This window comes from Candoia aspera, chromosome 4 (assembly GCF_035149785.1).
Source record: "Candoia aspera isolate rCanAsp1 chromosome 4, rCanAsp1.hap2, whole genome shotgun sequence".
Lineage (NCBI taxonomy): Eukaryota > Metazoa > Chordata > Lepidosauria > Squamata > Boidae > Candoia > Candoia aspera.
The window spans coordinates 77,684,588-77,702,637 of record NC_086156.1 but is presented as its reverse complement, the minus strand read 5'-3'; the positions used below and the strand labels follow the sequence as shown (position 1 = coordinate 77,702,637).

At 41.5% G+C, this 18,050-nt stretch overlaps 2 protein-coding genes across 4 annotated transcripts in view; both read right to left on the bottom strand.

Moving 5' to 3' along the window:
• CASC3 (CASC3 exon junction complex subunit) overlaps positions 1–18,050 on the bottom strand; it is a 437,671-nt gene that overhangs the window by 20,668 nt on the left and 398,953 nt on the right. The window lies entirely within an intron of this gene.
• RARA (retinoic acid receptor alpha) overlaps positions 1–18,050 on the bottom strand; it is a 224,639-nt gene that overhangs the window by 12,432 nt on the left and 194,157 nt on the right. For all 3 annotated transcript variants that reach the window (XM_063300687.1, XM_063300686.1, XM_063300688.1), the window contains 4 exons: positions 12,937–13,085; positions 9,987–10,128; positions 4,050–4,210; positions 113–289 (listed from right to left, as the gene is read on the bottom strand). In XM_063300687.1, coding sequence (XP_063156757.1) covers positions 113–289; positions 4,050–4,210; positions 9,987–10,128; positions 12,937–13,085 — 629 coding nt within the window. The remainder of the gene's footprint in view (positions 1–112; positions 290–4,049; positions 4,211–9,986; positions 10,129–12,936; positions 13,086–18,050) is intronic.

Sequence of the window (18,050 nt, the reverse complement as noted above, 5' to 3'; positions counted from 1 at the left end):
CAACCAGCCACCTTAAGGATCCACTAAGTCCTACTGCTCCATGATTCCACACATTTCCTCATTTTTCTTATCACTGACCCTTGTTTGAAAAGAAAAAGGACCACCCACTCACCAAGATGTCGAGGCAGGCAGCTTTGAGGAGTGTGATCTGGTCAGCAATTGTGAGCGTGGTAAAGCCTGGCAACTGCTTGGCAAATTCAACCGTCTTGATGATGCACTTTGTGGACAATTCACTGAATTTGTCCCACAGATCGATGTCGAGAGATACCCGCTGATCTGAACTATTGTTCTATTGGAGAGAGGGGAAGAAAAGGAATTGCAGTTGACAAACGAGAATGGCTGGATTTGTTTTACAGCAGTAAACCATAAGTTTGAATTCAGTCTGTTATTAGCTTATTGGCTGTAATTCTTTGTGTGATGTGAGAAAGGGAATACCTTCTTTTGATGGTTTCCTGGTTTTATTTTGGTCTGTTTTGTACCCAGACCAGTGCAAGACAAAAACAGGTAAAAAGGAGAGAAAGCAGACAAGGAATTGGCTAAACAAGCCACAACTAAACTACTTATCTAAAAAAACTGACTTGAGTTTGTTCAATGACCCATGTTTACAATAAATCAGGGCTTAATGTGATGTATGAATCCAACAATTCAGAATTCTTCTTTTCTTGAAGTAGAAGTTTTAAAAAATGTTCCCCATGTCATTTCTGCTGGTCCATCTTGGGATATTTTACCTTTTCATGGAGTAAACAACTTTTCACTTCAATCCTCCAAAGCTTCCTGTAGGCTTCTTCTGGCTCTAATATAACTAATTCTTATATATTAAAAATAGAGTTAGAAACTGTGATAAAAAAATAATCCTTAATAATGTGAGAATAGTCAGGCCAAGTCTAGCAAACAAAAATGAGGAACTCTGCTTTTACTTTCAAACAACATCAGTGTTGAATGCCACCTTGGGTAGATTCTATACCAACTAAACAAAAGAACAAGGTGGTTTCTTGTTCTCATTGCTAAAGAGATGATCTTTAAAAATGTAGAAAATTGCCTGATGAAAACTAAGAAAGCTAGGTAGACCATCTAGCCTAAATAGTAACATCAGATTTCATTAGCAAAACAGATAATCAAGAGGTTCAACAGTGCAAGACTGGCTATGTTCAGATGACACACTGGACATATACTAACCAACTACATTTTAGCCTAGCATGTATCATAGAATCATAGAATCTAAGGGTTAGAAGGGCCCTGGAGATTGTCTAATCCAATCCCTTGCCAGGGGAGATTATGTATTTTGTCCATACCTTCTACATTTTGCTTTTCTCTGACTTCATTATTTACAATCCTCTGCCAAGCCAGAAGTGTATGTACCAACCCATACTTTTCTCAAGATAACTTTCATGCATTGGCTCCATCTGTGGTCCATGAAGGTTTATGCTAATTTGTTAGTTTTTAAAGTTTCTAGTTGTATGTTTCCTATGTTCTTAAGAGAATTACAAAATTTTAAAGCAGGGTTTCTCAACCAGGGTTCCGTGGCACCCTAGGGTTCCAGGAGAGGTCACTAGGTGTTTCCTGGGAGATCACGATTTATTTAAAAGATTATTTCAAATTTGGGCAACTTCACATTAAAGAGGTAAGTTTCATTCTTCGTTTTAGTTTAAGAACACTGTTAAGGCATATATACAGGCCTACACATGAAATGGATATAATAATTTGGTAACTTCTGGCCTATATTTGAGCCTCAATGTACAGGGGTTCCCCAAGGCTTTAAAAATATTTCAAGGGTCAAAAAGTTGAGAAAGGCTGTTTTAAAGTGATGAGTTTATTCTGACAAGACTGCAAACATTTTTTACCATTTTCCTTTTTATAACTTATAATAAAAATGTCACATATACTGTATACTAGCAGTAGAATATTATATTTAATAAACTGAGCTAGCCTTGAAGGAAGGGTTTTGTTCTTTATACATTATATGAGACTTGGGATCATTAAAACTTTATTAGGCAAATAAAGACCAAAAATTAATGAAACTTGTTTGATTGCTTTTTTTACAAATTAATTTGTTTCATCGCCCCAAAGATGCTACTAATGGCTATTTGTTTTATGTGTATTATTATTATTTGCCCTAAAGTGGCCATTAGGCTATCTGGTTTTAATATGAATTAGCAAACTTCGTCATTTTCTGTTCTTTGGCTATTACATAGCAGAACGCAGGGCTAGCTCTAGACATTTTGGCACCCTAGGCAAAGTCGTATTCTGGAGCCCCCTATGTTTTGGCTCATCTTCCGATCTTGTTAAGAATTTTTTAAAAGGTGCCCTGTTGTTTCTTTTTTCCTTTGAGTTTTTGTGCTTTACGTTCATGATTTTCATCCCCGGACAATTTTTTTCTTTTCTCAGACATTTTCACAGTAAATAATTTTAATTACATCAGCACCCATTGTTGACATATGGCAACAATTCTGCAAAATTATATTTAACCCTCAAGCAGATGCGTTGGCATACAAAGTACACTGTTACCTCTTTTCTGGGTATAACTTCGATAAGCTGATAGTCACATGACTCGCTTGCTCAGTACCTTCCTATCAGACCTTGTCTTGCTTTGGTAATATTATCAGCTTCCTGAGGTCCATCGCTGTAATAATAATTTCTTTTTCATGACTTGCAATATCTGGTTAGTGTGCTGTTCACTATCACTCAACCGATTTTGTGGATACAGGTAGTCCTCGACTTACAACCATTTGAAGTTAGGTGGTGCTGAATGAAAGGACGTACGCCCTGTGCTGGAAGTTACAGCCGTTGTAGCACTCTTGTGGTCACATGATCAAAATTCAGGCACTTAGCAGCTCACCCGCACTTATGACCGCAGGGGTGCTTCAACTCCCTCCCAGACTATCTCCCCCACCCATCTGTGACCTTTTGGCCCCCTGCTGCCCTGCACTCTGCCACCCCAGCTGATCTTTGCCATCTTCTTGCTCCCACTGCTGACAAGGCATACCTGGCCTGGCTGCTGGGCCAGGCTGGGGCTTGCCATTCATGCTGTGGGGGGCAGGGGGGCAGCAAAAAGCCCAGCCCCAGGCTTTTTGGCATGCCACAGCTCTTGGGCTGCTTTTTGCTTTTTTTTTCCTTTTCGCAGTATGAATGGCAAGACACAGCTGGGTCCAGCATCCAGGCCAGGCATGCCTTGTCAGCAGTGCAAACAAGAAGATGGCAAAGGTCAGATGGGGCGGCAGAGCACAGGGCACCAAAAGGGGACAGGTAGGTGGGGGGAGTTGGAGGCAGTCCCTTACCTTACTGAGGCTGGGGGCTGGGAGGGTCCAAGCCTGGAATGGTTTGGATTGAGGTGGGTCCTCAGCTAACAACCGGTAAAATTCGCTTAATGATGGCAACAGGGATTGCAGGGATTGCCATCACTAAGCAACGTGGTCATGTGACATCCCACTTTGCAACCACATCACTTAGAAACCAAAATTCCAGTCCCAATTGTGGTTGTAAGTCGAGGACTACCTGTGTTTTTGAAAAGTGTAGAAAGAAAAGGTTCTAAAGCAACGAGGAAAGATTTTTAGATTTTTATACTCATATTATGTATCTGTAAGTCTTTTCCATTTTTGCGCCCCCTAACATTTGGTGCCCTAGGCGACTGCCTGGGTTACCTAGGCCTAGAACCAGCTCTGCTCAACTTGTTCAAAATATGAAAAGCTCATAGGAATAAATTATGAAACATAAACAAGCATGGGCAAAAATAGAGAAATATATTCAGGTGATATGCTATGGCTTCTTTCACGGAGCAGAATTAAGACGACTAGTAGTCAGTCCCTTCCTTGGTCTTTCCCTAGATCACTTGATGCTTCTACTGCAATGGCTGCTTATACCCTGTCCCATTAAGAGTTCTGAAGCACCAATTATTTTACAAATTCCAGAAGCATCCCATAATGGGCTGTGAAGGCTTGGGTAATAGGTGCTAAGATGCCAAATCATCTGGAGGACACTTTAGTTAGGGAAAAGTTGTTCTGCTGAGCTTTCCCACCCAGCTTCCTTTTGCCTGTATCTTGGCTGTCACTCACTGTGGTGTACTTGCCCAACTGGCAGAGGGCAGGAAAGGTCTCCTGGTGAGCCTTGCGCACTTTCTCAATGAGATCCTCCACCTCAGGTGTTATGATGTAGCTCTCCGAACATTCCTGCTTTGGAGCCTCTTTCTTCTTCTTGTTCCTATCGTTCCGGACAGCTACAAGGGGAAGCAAAGGGACAGTAAACAATCAAAAGCTTAAATAAGCAACCAACTCACTCCTATACAAATGATGATGATATAGCTTATTTAATATATAATGGGAATTTCTGGAATCAGATAATCAGTTCTGAAAACAGAATTAGTGGTGCTAGCAAGAACTGGTTTAATGAGGGAATACAGGTGACCTGGCAAAAGGACAGTGTGTCCTCCCTTTCTGCAACTGGCACCAGTACAGCCAATACAACTTTATTTTCCTTTTGAAAAAGGAATTTTTCAAAATTCCTTACGTATTTCTCACCTTGTTTCTGATTGCTAATCTGCTGTGAATCTCATCTTACCTCCCCACATTCACAGCTTTATTTTTATTATACAGTTAGAGACCCTCAAAGAAATAAAGTAGTTCTTACTAGTGGTGCTTCCAGTCCAAAACAGAACTGATTTCATTTAAACTTCTAAAACTAAAGAGATGCCAAAAGCTGGTGCTGCATTTCCCAACCTGGTGCCCTCTGGATAGAACAAAACTATTGTCTTCAACCATAACTGGCCATGCTGGCTGGAGATTATGGAGGTTGTAAACTAACAAATCTACTCAATACCAAGTTAGGGGAAGGCAGAAATAAAGGAATACCACTCTGGGTGGCCAATGATGAATCTGTTTTACCAGAATGCCAGACTGTTTTTATGTGCTTGCTTTTTTCTATGATCTGACTATGGGCTTATGTCACAGGCTGTCAACAAAAATTTTAATTGCTCAGGTGCATGCATCTGTCTTCACATTATCACACATGGAAAATCCTGCTTTGGTAAGGAAAGTGGAATAGGAATAAGAAGCATGAGACAGGGAAGGAAAACTGAGGTGTTAGTTATTAAATTTGTTGTGCTTTTATTCTTTTTATGTCACCTACCTAATAAATAAGTAATTGCTGGAAAGGAATAGAGGTACTATCCAGGTAGTTGGAAATCTTTAAAAATTGATTGAAAAAGAGAACAAAATTGGCCAGAGCAATCACCTGAAAGAGTACACAGAGAAGGCAAAGAGAAGGAAGAGTAACAGAGATGCCAAGCTAAGAAAAATAAGGGCTGAATGGGTAAGCAGGCTGATAGAAATCTCAGCAGGGGTCAGAGGACAGAAAAAGCTATGTGGCATTAGCAAGAAGGAGTGAAATGGAGATTTAAAATGTGGCTTTAAAAGGGAACATTGAAAGGAAAAAAGACCCAGGCCAATTGTGCATTCCTAGAATCTGAATGCTGGTTAACTAGAAAATTTGAAATAATTTCCCATATTGTGTAGAAGCAAGCTTAGGAAAGTAAGGGTGCAACTAACGCATATATAACAAAAACCCAGGACAAAATTTGTTTATACAACAGAAGGAGCATTCAGCCAGACAGAAAAAGTAATGGAAAAAGTATCTCCATCTCTGGAAGCAAGAATCAGACTTGGGAAATGCAAGACTAAAGCAGATCTTCTCTGTATCATGCAGCTGATACTCCCTGGGACTGTTGGTTCCCAAGAACTAAAGAGTAGTATTAAGATGGCTGCAGCCAATCCATCAAAACACATTAAAAGACTGCTTTATCTGCTCTGTCACTGATCTGGAAGAGGACCTAAATGCCTCCTAGCTCAAATAGCAGCTCATTTTTCATTAGCTCCAAACCAATGCACACAACCATGTGCCCCAACTAACACTGAGCAAGTTACAAATGGTGTAGTGCCATGTTGCACAGGAAACAAACATCTCTCTTGCATCTTACCCCTCACTAAGAATGCAAGCAAATAATCCATCCAATCCACCAAATTATTTCCCAGATATCACACCCATACCTGTCAATACCTTGAATCTTTTGTTACAGATTTTAATGCCCTAGCAGAAGCTGAGAAAACAAAAAACATGGTTTTATGGTACATATGTGTACATATGTGCATGTATATACTCAGTTGTATGTTTCTTCCTGACCCCAGCAAACTAAAGCTGAGGCAATAAAAAAGAAGTATCAAAGTTAAATATAATCTTATCCACTTCAGAGAGGTTCTTTATTCCCACATTATTTTTGAATTATTCTGATTCCTTATTCCAAATTGCCAAAAGCAGCACTTGAAGAATAATGAAAATTATCACACTGAACATAAGAAAACTGCAAGAACTCAAATATATAAATTTAATAACAATCTAAATGTGCCTTCAAAGTATTAACATAAAAGCCTACAAATATCATTAAAAGCATTCCAGTGAACACTGAAATTTTAAGCAGCCACTGAAATGTCAAGTAAGACTTTGATATGCCTCCAGTGGATAAAGGTATTCAAGAATGTGAGCACTACCAGATGGAATGTACCTTATACTTCTCATCACAATCAATAGCCACATTCTCTAGAGATCAAAGGGATCCAGGAGGAATAATGGAAGAAGGTCTTCCTAAAAGTACACAGGCTCCAGAATTCAGCTCGGAAACAAATCAATATCAAACACAGTTGGCCACAATATGAGTTTGCTGTAGATCAGTGATGGAAAGCTATGACACGCATGTCAAAGGTGACATGCCACGATGTTTTGGGTGACACACCAGTGTTCGCCAACACCTGACAACAACTGCCACACCCCGGGAAGCCTGAGCCACCCCAGCCCAGTCCCAGCCGCAGTCGCCCTCGCCACCAATGAGACCCCCGCTGCCCTGCCCTCCACCGGCCCAGCTCACCTGGCCGCCTTCTTGCTCCCTCTTGCATGAAGTCAGTTCCTGCAAACTGCAAATTGCAAGCAGCTTCTCCAGGAACCGGCTTTGCACGAGAGGGAGCAAGAAGACAGTTAGGTGAGCTGGGGTGGCGGAAGGGCAGGGCACAGGGGCCTCAGAGGTCACGAGGGTGACTGCGGCTGGGACTGGGTTGGGGCGGCTTCCTGGAGAAGCTGGCTTTGAGTGAAGGAATAATAATAATAATAATAATAATAGTAACAACAACAACAACAATAATCCAAATTTTTGACACACTGAGCCCAAAAGGTTTGCCATCACTCCTGTCGATTGTCTGTGCCAGGAGGCACAACTCAACACTCAAGGTTAAAAGCAGCAGCTTTCAAGCCTTCTTCCAAGGTCTTCCCCACATGTTATAGCAATCAAAATACATGGTAATCAAAGGACTGAGGAAGTATTTCTATTAGAAAGGGGTAAGTACTTCCGGTTCATTATAGCTGCCTGATAATTCAGCAGCAAAGTGGGTCCAAAAAAACAAAGATGGCAAATCTTTGGGGGGGAAATATCCCAATTAGGAAAAGATAAACCAACAGCCCACCGGCCTAGGCTAGCCTACCCTCATAACCTCTGCTTTGACTGTTACGTTCCAGTCAGAAGTTTTCATTCCTCCTCCTCTTCTTTTCCTCCCTTAATGCTTCCTATTCCAGCCTGCTGTCCTGTACAGACAGCCTGTTTACTAACCTAACAAGAACATCCTTAGACCATTTTTAGTGTGAGTTGCTTATTGATCTGTAAGAAGGAGCTAATCAAAGTTAACAGAATTTTACTTCTTTATCTTGCCTAATTATTAATTAGATATTTTATGCCAGACTTTCACTTAAAACAAGTAAGCCTACTGGAAAATTTAAAACAAGTGAAGCTACAAACTCCAATAGACAAAAGAAATTCAGGCAGCAGCTCCTAAAATAGTTGAAATATACTAAATTAATCTACAGAAAACAAAACGGATACAGATTACAATACTAAGGTCTGTTGGCTGCCAAAAAAGAATAGGCAGGTGTATAAGATTTGAGGCACTGCTTTTTTGCAAGTTGGATTTATGGGAGCATTACAAAGCCATGTGTTTGCTGTTGTTGTTTTGCCTGTGGTGTGTCTTTACAAAGAATCCATATGAAAATATCCTGCAGGAAGAAGGAAAACAATCCTTTTCAAACTGAAAGGTTTCTTGAGTTTTATTCGCTAGGAAAAAGAATCTCCCTTTAAATTAATACAAGTCATGAGGCAATGCCAGATGTGTCTTTTGCTTGGGGTGGGCTGGTACATATCACCGTCCTGCCTGAGGGAGGAGGGGGCGGGGGATAATTCGGAAATCAGTCATGTCTGCCTGGCAAATTCAATAAAGCGCAGACCAGACAGGCAGTTAGAGAGGAGGGGGGAATGGTGCATCCATCATCACATAGAGGTTGTGGGGGAAGAAAAAGCAGCTGGCATGAGGAAAAGTGAAGAATGCCAAGAGAAATGAGTAAGAGAGAGGTTCAAAAGAATATCGTTGTGTGTGTGTATATATCTTAAAAGCAGCCTCAGTTAAAGTGGTCCACATTCTCCATTCCTGGCCTCTCTCTACCAGAAATTTCTTCCTTCTCCCCACAACGCCTAGCAGAAAGGTGGTGATCTCTATCTAAGATGGATTTTTCCATTTTCCCACAGAGACCTCAAAAAGTCCTTGGTTATAACGGAGCTCTTAGTCTCCCTATTGCCACACACTCCATCAGCAAGTAGCATGCCCTATTTGTTAAAATCTGGGTAGCAAAACCAACTTCCCTCCCCCACGTTCTCTACCCTCTGTAGCTGACAGATTCTAGTTCTTGGAAATATTCAATCACACTCCTGGATTCTATATTGTTAGCAAGCCAAAAAGAACATAAACTCCCACAGAATAGACTCTGCCCAGATTCCCCCTCCAATCATCCTCTTTCTCTTCACTTTTGGATGAACGGGGAAAAAAAGGGAGCAGGATCTGGGATGCCCCAAATTAACCACTGATTCTCCACACATTTAGACATTTCTCTCCATTCCAAGGATTTATCAATCAAACCCTTGGAGTTGCAAAATGGGGTTCCGTCCCCCACCCCATTACAGTCGGGAGCCATGACAACTAAGCACTGCAGACGCCAGGAGGGCCCTGTCTGCGTCATTTATCTCTGACATCATCAATCATGGTTGCCGGGGAAACACCCTCAAAATTAGAACAAAGCAGAGGGGTAAGCCCCATGCACCAGGCCTTTGGGAGAAAACTAGAAAAATTCCCAGGTTTCTTTTTTCTTTTTCTTTTAGATGGGAAGGGAATCTTATTTGACAGAATATACTAATATTCCTATCCAAAGGCTAGCTCAGTTAAGAATCAGTCACAGAGGAAACAGTCATCCATTTCCTCCACCTAACATACAATCTTGTTTAAAAAATTTAGAACCTGCAAATCAGTCTTTTTCCTAGCTGGTACTTTCTGGTTTTATTGGGACCATTTTCTTAATCTGGATTTGCTAGTTCAGAATTATGGGAATTGCGGTCTAATTCCTCAGATAGCATCAGATGGGGGTACTTTTTGCTGCAAGACTGCAAACTGAATACATGTTATCTCCATAATAATGCTAACAAGAAATCTGTTTTTTATACAGTTAGATGACCTATCTTACCTTTTGCTCTCTTTACACAATAGAATCAGCAATTGGCTCATCTCTGTTACCTTTTCTAACCACTTTAGCTTCTCCCTTTCTATCTGTCAGTTCTTCTCCCTCTTCCCTTCTAGGACCACTGCCACTCTGTACAGCTGGGGATTTTACAGCATTTTGATTTGGACTCTAATTTGAAAATGCCTTAAGGTATTTATATCAGACAAAGTTTATGATTTTAGAAAAGGCTGGCCTCTAATCTTCATGGACAACCAAGATTTAAGTCTGAGTCTCCTGAACTGGTTCTTGTGAGTTTTGAGTATGAATGGACATTTGGGATTTGCTAGTGTAACAGGATATTGGTGGCCAGCAACTTGGCCATCCCACTGCCCTTCGTCTTTCTTCTCTTCACCACTCACATTCTTTGGACATGCCAACTTCAAAGCACTTCTGTAAGCGGCAGTACTGACAGCGGTTCCGGGTCACTTTGTTGATGATACAGTTCTTGTCCCGGTGGCAGGTATACACCATGTTTTTCTGGATACTACGGCGGAAAAAGCCCTGTAGGGTTCAGAGAAAAAAAAATGGCACAAGCAAGTCAACACTTTCTCTCCTACTGTATGAAACATATGGCTTGGCTTCCTCACTCACATCCATCAGAGAAAGCATCAACTTTGCTGTGGTACCCTTGTTCTCTGAGAGCAGGTGTAGCATTTAAAAACAAAAAAAGCACAATGTCTCCAATTCAGAATTTATCCATGACCTCAGTGCTAGACTTTGGATCATCATCATCATCATCATCATCCCACTTTCTACTAGTATTTCTGGGCAGATTTATCAGATGGTATTGAAAATGTCACATTTCAACCATTTCAAAAACTGGGTATGATATTTTGAGAATTTAGGAATTAAAAATGGAGTTAGAAATCAATAATGACACATAGCACATTTATTTATCTATCATGTTCGTCATGGTGTTCAAGAGAGCATAGTATTTATTTATTCTTTCATTCATTCAAATTTATATGGCTGCCCATCTCAAACAAGTGACCTTAGACGGCTAGCAACAGTTAAAAACAAACAAACAGCAAAATACTGAATAAACAGTCAATAAGCAGCCAAGATAAAAACAAACAAACAAACACAACCATCAATACAAATACAATACAAATAATATGGGGACTTGACCTTGTGTAATCTCTCACGCAAAACCTGCTTAGATTCAGCAAGGTGGCAAAGTTATGTGACCTCAGATTACATCCTGTGCCTACAGCTTTTTCATTGTCCAGATAGTACAGGACATATATTTTTTCTCAATAATCCTTATAATAATCTTATAAAATAGGTCAATAGTTTTATCTCATATTGCAGATGAAAATAAATACTAAGAATTCAGTAGTAGACATGCCTGGTTCTCCTCTACCTCAAACTACATCCTCCCAAAGTTCTTGGGTAATAGTTGCAGCACTTAACCCAGTTTAGATCTGTTATAGATTTAACTGGAATTAAAATTACGGAAAGATAATTTGGAAAGATAGTAACTGCTGAGTGTGTGTGTGTGTTATGTAAGTCTCACAGGCACACATATACACTCTATCTATCTATCTATCTATCTATCTATCTATCTATCTATCTAAAATCTTCTTACATATGGCATACAGAGAATTAATTTAGTATTTTTTGGAAGACAGAACTGAAGACTAAATTAATTCTCTGCATACCATATGTGGAAATTTAAATTGTAAAATTTAAAAAGGAATACAGTTAATCCTTAATTATACAGATCTTATTTCAATGGAGAAAAACTGCAGTCAATAACAATTTCACCCAAATGAATAAATCCAGACAATCTTCATCGTTTTAAATTCATATTATGCATGCATAAAAGACCATTTGCCACTTACAGACATACAGCTCTAACAGATACTCCCTTGCCTAACTAGTCCATTAAATCAAGGGTCTACTGTACATAATTACACCACCAAAAATGGGCTTTGTATATTGAGGCTATATGCATTCCTGCACTTTTATTCTAAAAACAAAAACAACCCACCCAAACTCAGGAAACACTGATTTCATGATCAGAACAATGCAAGAAATTAACCCTTTTAGCAGGGAAAGGCTAATACAGAAAGGAAGAGGAGAAATGGAAAAAAAATATTTTAATATTAAAAATACGTTACAAGAGCTGCTGCCTTCCGTTTGAAACTAAAAGTCCATGTGTGTACAAATCATCTAAGGCCCCGTTTCTAAAAGAAAGTTTACAATTTTAATCTGATTTTGCACAAAAAAACAGTAGAGCAATGGCTCTTTATTTTTTAACAAAAAGGGGGCCGTTGATGCACCTGACTGGGTAAGAATGCAGTTAAAGCAGAGGCCAATTGATATGGGTGGGGAAGGAGGGTAACCACTGAAGCAGCCAGACTGCTCAAGAACACAGGGGAATGAATCCCTTAATGAGATTAAGGGACTTCGGGTGGAGAGGTAGAAAAGCCTTTCTTTTACGCAGTCAGAGGCATAAAGAGCTCCCTGTTAATGAGCTGGAGGGAAGGATCTGCTGGTTGGGCCATGTCTACCTCCCCAGCCTGATCTCTGCCAGCTCAACTTGCAAAGTCAGAGTGACAGGACAGCACAAGTGGAAGCGTGTGCCTGAACAGGTAACGTCCCAGCAGTTCGTCTTTCTTAAATGAACTGGAGTGAGGGGTACATTTAAAAAAAAAAGATAATGTATCATGAGAAGAAATAAATAACTGGTGCCCTCTGTTACAGTTCCAATCAGCCCCAGCCAATATAGCAAATGGTTAAGGATAATGGGAATTATAACCCAAAATATCAGAGGGCACCAAAGTGGGAAAGACTGACATAAAAAAATATAACATGCCCTTGTGTATACGCTCACACATGCCCTCACCAGCTGCCTTCATCCTCAGAGCCAACAAAGCACAGGGCCCGGCATTTCCTGGAGGAGGAGAAGGATTGAGAGCTTGGCATCGCTCTTAAATCTTCCCAGCTCTGTAAGAAACACCACTCTGCTCCTCTGCATTCTTAAAGTCACAGGACATGGGCAAAGCCCATGGTGACAGTCCCCAGATGATGAGTGGACACTTTCATCAGTATCAACACAAGCCCGCTGGAACAGTTGGAAATGACAGAGAAAATGGTCCCTCTGGGACAGAATGGCAAGAAAAACACACTAGTCAAAGCTAATACCAGAAACTGTGTTCTAACATTGGTGGCGTCTTCTAAATCTCAGGGCTTGCTTTAGGATTCTGCATTCCACAGTGCTTCTTTGGAACCTACATCTTTGAGCAACCCCTACTGTCACAGCTTTCCTGCTGTGCATATCCCTCCATCTATTTTGACTCTCACCTTGCATCCTTCACAGGCGCTAACACCATAGTGGTAGCCGGATGACTTATCCTGGCACACAAAGCAGGGTTTGTAGATTCGGGGCAGTGGGGGTGGTGAAGGAGGGCTGGGTACAATCTCTTCTGAGCTGGTACTTTGTGTTTCAATGGCTACAGAAAAAGAGAGAGAAAAAGCATGAAAGAACTGGTGAGGTTTCAAATCTATCTAGAATCTTTATGTGAGTTACTTAACCAATTCACTTTAGTTACGCTACTTCTGAGCCAAACATGCATGGACATCACTTGATTTTTCCAGTGCTTGATATGAAGTGATGCTATCAAAAGGATTTGCTTTAGTACGTTGCAGAAAAAAAGATGAAAGATTGATTCACAGAGTTTTATCTTGATTTTTCCATTCACACATACACATAAGTTGTTAATGCTCTTCATGTTGAATGTGCTGCTGACTTCTTGCAAAGTAGACAGAAATGAGGAAGGAGTCAGCGAGGGTTCAGGCTCTTAAAATGTTTCCATACCAGAAATGCTTACTCTACCTTGCCATATCATCATTTTAGTTTATTAAAAAAAAAACCAAAATTTCTGTTGAGGAATATTAAGAAGACATGAATGACAAAAGGAAGATACAATTATAAAATTATCTACAATTATAAAATGGGTGCTGTGTTTGTAATTCAAGTGGACCCTTTGCACTGAGTATGGGTTTTCAGAAATGAACATGGAAACTGAGAGAGGGAAATGTTCTGCAAAGCCTGGAAAGGCTGCTGATCAAAGACAATCTCAATATAAACACCAGTTAGCTTCTTGAGAGCACCAGTCTGTGGTTTTAACAACATCATTTAAGAGCAAACCATCTCAGCACGTCCTGCTGGGGAATGCTTTTCAGTAACTTATATTTTGGCCAGACAGATTTTGCAACCCAAAAACTTCTAACACAGCACATACTTCACAAGGAAAATGGAGGAGGAATACCAATGAGTAAGTAAAGCCCCAATTCTGTAAACCTGAAGGCCGGAAAGTTTTGAAAGCCGCCTCCAGCATGCTTTCTGCAAGAGTGGGATGGCATCTCTTCAAGATTCAATTTGACATTTTCAGGCCAGTGAAATAAAATGTGGGGTTGAGCCGCCATAACCAATCCCAGGTGCATTATATGTTGGTGCTGCAGCTTAAGATGGGGGAGTGGGGAAGAGAGGGGAAGTCAGGCAAGCGGCTCAGGAATAACTGAGTTCCCTGGAGCTGGGAGCAAAAAAGCCTAGATTTGAGTGAGGAATGATAAAACCACAATAAAAAAAGAAGTGACCCAGAGCATACACAGAGCGCTTTTTTCCTTTCAGCAATACAGTAACTAACTCCATCTTTTTTGTCATGTTAATTTCCACTAAGCAGTATACAGTAGAAAATAGAGAATCACCTATCTAGCAAAGGGAAAAGAACAGGAGAGAAATTAAAGTTGTGCCATAAAAGGAGACATTTAGCATTAGTTAGACATAAAAGCAATGAATGGCAAGCAGGTTTTTTTTAAGCCCCTATTAATTTCTAGAGAAAAATGGATAAATAGCATAAGATGCGGAAAAAAGTAACAATGGTTTCATTAAACCAGGATATGGCTAATGGAGTGAGAAGATGGTTACTATTTATTTATTATTTATCAAATTTGTTACCGCCTATCTCCTCCGACCAGAGGGATTCTGGGCGGTTTACAATACAGAATAAATATACAATAAAATTTGAATAAATATACAATAAAATTCGAATAAAATCCCATTAAAACTAAAACTAAAACAATTTCTTAACTACCCCAGCTCATAAAATCCAGATGGCAATCTTCAATCATTATGTAGGAGGGGCACTTCAAGGCACCAGCCAACCCCAAGTATGTCGATTCTCCTCCCTGCCCCAAGCCCGGTGGCAGAGCCAGGTCTTCAACTTCCTCCGGAAGGCTAGGAGCGATGGGGCCAATCTCACCTCCAGGGGCAAGATGTTCCAAAGGGCGGGCGCTACTGCCGACAAGGCCCGCCTCCTGGACCCCGCCAAATGGAATTCTCTTATTGACAGGGTCCGCAGAATGCCCTATCTGCGTGAGCGGGTGGGATGGGCTGATGATATGGGGAAGAGGCAGTCCCTCAGGTAACCCGATCCCATGCCATGTAGGGCTTTAAAGGTGATAACCAACACCTTGAATTGGACCCGGAAACAAACTGGTATCCAATGCAGCTCACGTAGCAAAGGTGTTATGTGTGCCCTTCTAGGGGCGCCAAAAATAGCCCGCGCGGCCGCATTCTGGACCAGCTGAAGCTTCCGGATACTCTTCAAGGGTAGCCCCATGTAGAGCGCATTGCAGTAGTCTATATGGGAGATAACAAGGGCATGAGTGACCATCTGAAGGGCTTCCCAGTCCAGGAAAGGGAGCAACTGGTGCACAACACGAAGCTATCATAGCCCCTAAAATGAAAATGTCTTATTGAGTAACAGCAAATGAGGAACGGAGAGTCAGGATTCTGAGAGGCTAGTCTTCAGAATCAGACAAGGAAAGAGTTCCATCCATCAAAATCCCATGGGCATAAAAGCATGCAAACTTCCAGGTTATACAGAGCTCATCGGCAGGCAAAATGAAAGGCACTTAAAGAAGTGGAGGAGGGGGAAATTGGGGCAATCAAGAGGAAAGGGTGGCATTGCTCAGCAGGGAAACTGAACTGGGTACTTCTCCTGTTTTGGGTGGGGTTGCAAGTCCTTCTGAAGTATTTCAATCTGATGATTCTCCTGAACTCAGCCTTGTGCCACAACTGTCAAGTGGCAACAGGGGCCATAACACTTTTGTTCTGCTTTGGCTGGTAAGCCAGTGTTGCTTAGTGCTCAAGATATAAGACTGGGATCTGGATTTCCACTGGTCAGGAAGCTAGATGGCCATAGACCATTCAGTCTCTCTGCTTAACCAATCTTCCAGGGTTGTAGTGAGGATAGAAAAAGAGAGACAGAAATGTTGCAAAACAACAATTGCAGTAGAAGCCAGTCCTAATCTGCCAAATAAATCTTGGCCATGTTCAGGTTAGATCAGTGTAGCGAGGGCTGCTTTTGAATTACATTTGGAAATGACAACTGATGCAGAATACTGCTGCCTGGGTGGTATTAGGAGTCTGTTACTTGGAATATATTGCTCTACATTTTTGGAACTGGACTGGTTTGCAGTTTGTTTCCAATTCAAAATGCTATTTTTCACTTTTAAAACCATAATTAGTTTGGGGCCAGTCCATCTGGAGGGTGGCTGATTTCCCTATGATGCTGCTAGCAGGCTGAGATCTTGGAAGGCCTTCCATTCATTGCCCAGGTATAACGGCTGAAGGCCTTTTCCTCTGAGTGCCCTCCCTTCCATGGCAATTTTTAGCCTTTCCTTCTATCTATCAGTGGCAACTTGCTCTTCTGTCAGGTTTTTCATGGCAAATTAAATGTATAGCCTCAGTCACCTTATTCATGTGTTTTTGTCATTAAAAAAAGGATTAGAAATAGCATCACACTCTTGTAACAAAAACATTTGGTTTAAAAATTAGTATTTCACCATTTTTATTTATTTTCATGTCTTTGTGCTGCCTTGTAGAGCCCTAATGTAATATATAAGGCAATGTTTCTCAACCTCCGCAACTTTAAGATGCGTGGACTTCAACTCCCAGAATTCCCCAGCCAGCCCCATGTATGCTGGCTGGGGAATTCTGGGAGTTGAAGTCCGCACATCTTAAAGTTGCGGAGGTTGAGAAACACGGATATAAGGTAACATAAAAGATAAGAGTATCTATATATCTCACCTAGAACTTGTGCACCACAGATCAAAGCCACATAGACCCTTCTAAGAAAAATCCTACCCAATGAGAAGTAGGCTCAGATGGAGACCACCCTCCAAACATCCAGCAGGCTGTCCTCTAGCTCCATGAAATGCATCCAACCCCCTTGATTCATGCACATAGGTTTATTGATATAATCCCCGCTCTGGCATAACCTGTTTCAAAAGGCTTGGCTCCCGTGACTCCTGGTTGAAGAAATACCTCTGATACCAGACACAAATGAGAGAGAGAGATAAGACATCCTTTACCAATTCTCGGGGTGGGCGATGTTGAGGTTGGGGCAGAGAAGATTGGGAATAGAGCAGCTTGGTGGTTTCACTGCTGCACTGAAAAAGCTGCAAGGGGAAGGAGGCGCACAAGTCCTGGCAAATCATAATGGCTGGTCCAGACGTGTGTGTGCACTGGGCAACAATAACAAAAAAGCATGGCCAGCACATGTGTCATGTGTTTGCTGCTCCCCCAGGCATGAAAAGGTTAAGGCATTTGGCTGCACATCCACAGCCCCTTTCCTGCAGGATGTCTGCCGATGTTTTTCTTCAAGCCACAGTCCGGAGTAAACCAGTCAGACAGGATATTAAAAAGCTTGGCCCCACTCAGGGAGAACAGGCCTTCAGATGGGAAAGGCCTCCAGGCCAGTCCCCCAAGGATGGCTTTGATTACCTCCTTTTTAGCCAAAAAAACAAGCAACCCCCTACACGCACATATGTACATGCGCGCATACACACACACACACACTTCTCAGGGAAAGGAGCCAGGATGTGAGCCCAGCAAACAAAAGGGCTGGCACATGCCAGGAGATTAGACATGAAAGGGGATGCATTGAATGGGGCCTCTACTCAGGAAGAGGCTCACAGCTGGGGAATGCACCCTGAGGATTTCCACCAACTCGCAGCTCGTAACATCCCCACCCTGACAGTGCAAAACACAAGGCTTCTCTGGGCTAATCCCTCCCTCCATTAACACACATAGGTGTGGCCCAGAGCCAACTGCAAGGGAGACTAGAGGCACAGGACTGTGCCACAGAAAAGCAATCAGGCAGGCAGCTGTGCAACTGAGGCTTGGTTTCCATTCCTAATTCTGGGCAGGATAACGATGGTCAACTAGATTGATTCATAAAGGAAGAGAGGCTAGTGGCCTTGTCTGATCTGGAAGTCCTCAAACTATGGCTTCAAAAGTAGAGGGGGTTGGCTGTGGTTAAGCCAATTATAAGGCAAAGGCACACTGCAGATGATCAGAGGAACTCTTCTCGAGTTTCAGAAGTTCTGTTGCATATCTGTGGAACTGA